General features: G+C 53.7%; 1 protein-coding gene across 1 annotated transcript; it reads right to left on the bottom strand.

Moving 5' to 3' along the window:
* Positions 1 to 46: 46 nt before the first annotated feature.
* On the bottom strand, positions 47 to 361 carry GUITHDRAFT_60223 (hypothetical protein; the record flags this gene model as incomplete). The annotated part of the gene is made up of 1 exon (XM_005824442.1): positions 47 to 361. A coding segment is annotated over one exon (315 nt), but the record flags the coding sequence as incomplete, so codon positions are not given.
* Positions 362 to 2,136: the final 1,775 nt, after the last annotated feature.

The raw sequence follows: 2,136 nt of genomic DNA, 5'->3' as shown, positions 1-2,136 counted from the left end.
TTGGGTGACTTTTGACTCTGAGTTTTGGCTACGATTTTCCACTATACACCTGAGCGTACGCATGAAGCAGGTGCACCAGATAGCATTTCATGGAGTCTGAGTTGAGATGTTCGAGCACATACAGTGTGGAAGCCTGCGCGACATGTCGCAAGAGACTCTCATTCTTCAGAGACGATCTGATGACGTCGATGAGGTTGGAAACATCTCGCTTGAAGGGAATGAAGTGATGGTACGGCTGCAGATCCCTGTACCAGAACTCTTCGCTTGTGGATTCTTGCTTCAAGACTACCACGTTGCTTGCAAGGAAGTCGAGCAGACGGTCAGGAACCGAGTTACCATCCGGCACGACGACTAGCTTGTACTGCCACTGTTCAGAGTGCGAGACTCGTCCTCTCGATAGAAACCCTTCCTTCTCCATGACTCTTGCAACCTGGTCGGAGTCTGTCTGAACGATGTTTGTGAAGCGAGCATCGATAAGTTCCGGGTGATCCAAGGAGGCCTGCACGATCTTGCTCCTGGGGAAATCCCTCCAGTTGTTGAGCGTGTAAACACCCCCTGTTGTCGATCCTCTGAAAAAGGCTTTGTTCTTCTTGCTTTCAAAGGGGATGCTGTTGTCCAACGCTGCTGTCTTCAAGAAAGAGTCTGTAAACCCTGTCACTGACCTTGGAGTCGCCAGAATCCCATTGCTCCCCTTTGACTTCTCATGGATGAAGACAGGGACGCACGCGTTGTTTGCGTCGGGCACACGCAATCCTCCGTAGCCATCATGGAAGTATGCAGTGAACTCGACATCGGGCAACTCTACCTCGTCAGCCACCTTGGCTATGTCTTGAACGAGCCCGTTGGTCACTCTGTTACTTTTCTCCCATCGAGTTCCTTCAGTACCGTAGTGGGTGACATGGTTGTTGTGGATGCTGACGCCAACATAGTCCTCATCCTCCCGCACCTTCCTCCTCACCACTGACTGTGTCACTCGCCCAGCACACGAAGCAGAGCGGTAAGGACGTAAAGACTCCTCGATGCTCGGATGAGCAAGGCACCTCTTGGCATGAATGAACTCATCCAGACTTAGCCGAGCTGGCTGCGAGTCCCTTGCTGGGTGTTCCGACTGCACTGGAAGCTTCACTGGTCGTAGGATCCTCTCCGGCTCAGGTTTGGAGGCTGCTGTCCGATGCAAGTCAGCGATCCTGGGCTTTCCATCATGGAGGTTCGCAGTCTTGTTCGAGGGAGAGCTTGCTACCTTGATAGCAGTGTTGCCGAGCCTTGCGTTCTTCCCCCCTTCAGTTCTTCTCTCCCTCGTCTCCGTGATGTTGTTCTTGAGTTGAACGGAAGGAACCCTCTGCCCCCTCCCCATCGCCCCAGGCTTCGTAACATTGCTCAGCTTCCCATGGTCACTCACCGAAGGGGCGCTCCGACTCGACGGCTCCTCATGGCGGGGTCGAGGGGTGAAGAGGACGACACGAACTAACACAGAGAGCAAGGAGAGGACGAGGACGAGGACCGTGAATCCCCGCATCCCCTGCGCCCCCTGCCCTTCTTTCACTAGCCGAGCATGGCGACAAACGGTACTACCGTACTGTGAGAGGCCCGTAAAGTTATTATAATTGATTTTATAATACTGTCAACTTCCGGGGGGACTGTCACCCGGGCATGGGCCGGCCCGCCCCCGGCCCGGCGCCTTCTGGTGTAGACTGGCCGTAGTACAAACGTGACATTTTCTTTACTCAAAGTTTTAAGTTAAAAATCAGTAGGAGGACAATCAGGAGAGTCGGGGAGGCTTGACTTACACGCCCTTTTGAATCTGTGCTAGGCTACACACGCCTCAGAGTTGTTGGTTTCTTTTGAGTGTAAACGAGAAAGGAAGAGTGGAGTTGGAGACGAGAGAAGCGAACAAGAAAGGAGAGGAGAGGGGAGGAGAGGGGAGGGGAGTGGAGGGGAGTGAAAAAAAAAAAAAAAAAAAAAAAAGGGGAGTGGGGAGAGGGAGGGGGAGGAGAGGGAGAGGGAGGGGGAGGGGAGAGGGAGGAGAGGGAGAGGGAGAGGGAGAGGGATGCTGCAAGAAGAGTTCACGGAAGCAGTTGGGAGGAGCGATATCGCCTTTCTGACAACGAGGCAGATCAGCAACCTGGTACCTGGGTC

Source organism: Guillardia theta, assembly GCF_000315625.1.
Source record: "Guillardia theta CCMP2712 unplaced genomic scaffold GUITHscaffold_94, whole genome shotgun sequence".
In the NCBI taxonomy this organism is placed as follows: Eukaryota; class Cryptophyceae; order Pyrenomonadales; family Geminigeraceae; genus Guillardia; species Guillardia theta.
The sequence above is the reverse complement of the archived record's forward strand: the minus strand, read 5'-3'. Positions and strand labels throughout refer to the sequence as shown.